We start from the raw sequence: 1,745 nt of genomic DNA, 5'->3' as shown, positions 1-1,745 counted from the left end.
ATTGGCTATACAATGTCCCAATCCATACACTAACAGTAGTTACATGTCCTCTTCTAATTTTATTAATCCCTACCCCAAAGTTTCTTTATTTAGTACCTTTATTTTTCACCAACCCTCTTAGTGTCTCTTCTTACAAAATTGGATGTGAACCACTTCTGTTTTGATGACGCTGGATAATTTCAAATAATATAAGCAAAGAAGGCCTAGAGACTTGTACAATAGTGGTTAAGATCCAGACATATTTATGTGCCATGTTACATCCCATTGACTTAAATGCAAAACATTTACAGTTCCATTCTCAGCAGAGTTACATCTTTCTAAGGCTACTGAGGTCAATGAGGTTGGAAAGGTGTGAATCTGTTAAGGACTGCACTGCCAAGCATGTGTTAAATTATCACATTGACATCAATGGGACATAATTGTACTAAACATTGGTTGGCCAGTACTCATCATTGTTATTTTAAAATACTTATATATCAAATGTAACACCCTTCTATTGTTAAGGTTCAATGTTTCCCCAATGAGGTGAAATTTCCGCAGATTTTACAATATAATTTTTTTTACATGAGGGAGACTTCAGTAATGTTAATTAACACAAAACACCATGTTTAGATGGTTTTTTGGGGGGTCACCTTTTAAAGCTGCCAACTCTATGCCGACCACCTATTCTTCTTCCTAAGGGCTCGCCAAAATGCTCCCTGCACTTCCTTATTCCGTAAACTGTAGATCAGAGGATTGAGCATTGGAGTAATGATGGTATAGAGCACAGCAACCAGGCGGTCCTGCTCCATGGAATGACTGGAGGAAGGGCGCATATAGGTATACATGAGGGTGCCATAGAAGATGCTCACCACGGTAAGATGGGAAACACAGGTGGAAAATGCCTTGATTCTACCTTGAGCTGAACGAATTTTCAGCACTGAGAAAACAATGAGGATGTAGGAGAGAAGAATCAGACCAAAAGCCCCAATCATGATACCCCCAGAGATGGTAAAGGTCACCAACTGGCTAACCGACGTATCAGAGCATGAGAGTTGCAGGAGGGGAGGAATGTCACAAAAAAAGTGGTCAATTTCATTGGACTGGCAGAAGTCAAGGGAAAAGACCAAGGCTGTGTTGACGATGGAATTGAAGTTTCCAATAGCCCAGGAACATGCCAGGAGTCCCCAACATACTTTCTGGCTCATGAGAAGGGTGTAGCGCAGTGGATGGCAGATAGCTGCATAGCGGTCATATGCCATAGCTAAGAGAAGCACACACTCTGCACATCCTAATGTGCCAAAGAAATACAGTTGGAGTGCACATCCTATGAAAGAGATGGTCTTGTCTCCCAGCAAGAGGTCCCACAACATCTTTGGGGCAGTGGTGGAAGTATAGCAGATCTCAATAAAAGACAGATTGCCCAGGAGGAAGTACATGGGAGTTTGGAGGCACTGATCTATCCGGATCAATGAAATGATAGTGAGATTCCCTGCCAAAGTTAACAGATAGACTAATAAGCTAAGAGCAAAGAGAAGAGTCTGTTTCTTTGGGCCAACAGAGAATCCCAAGAGAACAAACTCTGTGACACTGGTCTGGTTCTGTCTTCCCAGAGGCTTGATGACATCCATCTTCATGCAGGATAGTGGCCCTCCTTTGGTAGAAAGGGGTACAGTGGTCTGATTTGTAAATGTGGACAGTTTCATAAAGAAAAAAAAGAGACACTCAGCAGTCCATTTTTATTATTATTCACTTTCCATGATGAG

At 41.7% G+C, this 1,745-nt stretch overlaps 1 protein-coding gene across 1 annotated transcript; it reads right to left on the bottom strand.

Annotated features, from left to right (window-relative positions):
* Positions 1-650: 650 nt before the first annotated feature.
* On the bottom strand, positions 651-1,610 carry LOC107120224 (olfactory receptor 5F1-like). Its single transcript, XM_015422865.1, has one exon. The coding sequence runs from the start codon at positions 1,608-1,610 to the stop codon at positions 651-653; it is 960 nt and encodes a 319-aa protein (XP_015278351.1).
* Between the last annotated feature and the right edge of the window lie 135 nt (positions 1,611-1,745).

The sequence above is a fragment of the Gekko japonicus genome, unplaced genomic scaffold (genome assembly GCF_001447785.1).
Source record: "Gekko japonicus isolate JY-2015 unplaced genomic scaffold, Gekko_japonicus_V1.1 scaffold8516, whole genome shotgun sequence".
Lineage (NCBI taxonomy): Eukaryota > Metazoa > Chordata > Lepidosauria > Squamata > Gekkonidae > Gekko > Gekko japonicus.
The sequence above is the reverse complement of the archived record's forward strand: the minus strand, read 5'-3'. Positions and strand labels throughout refer to the sequence as shown.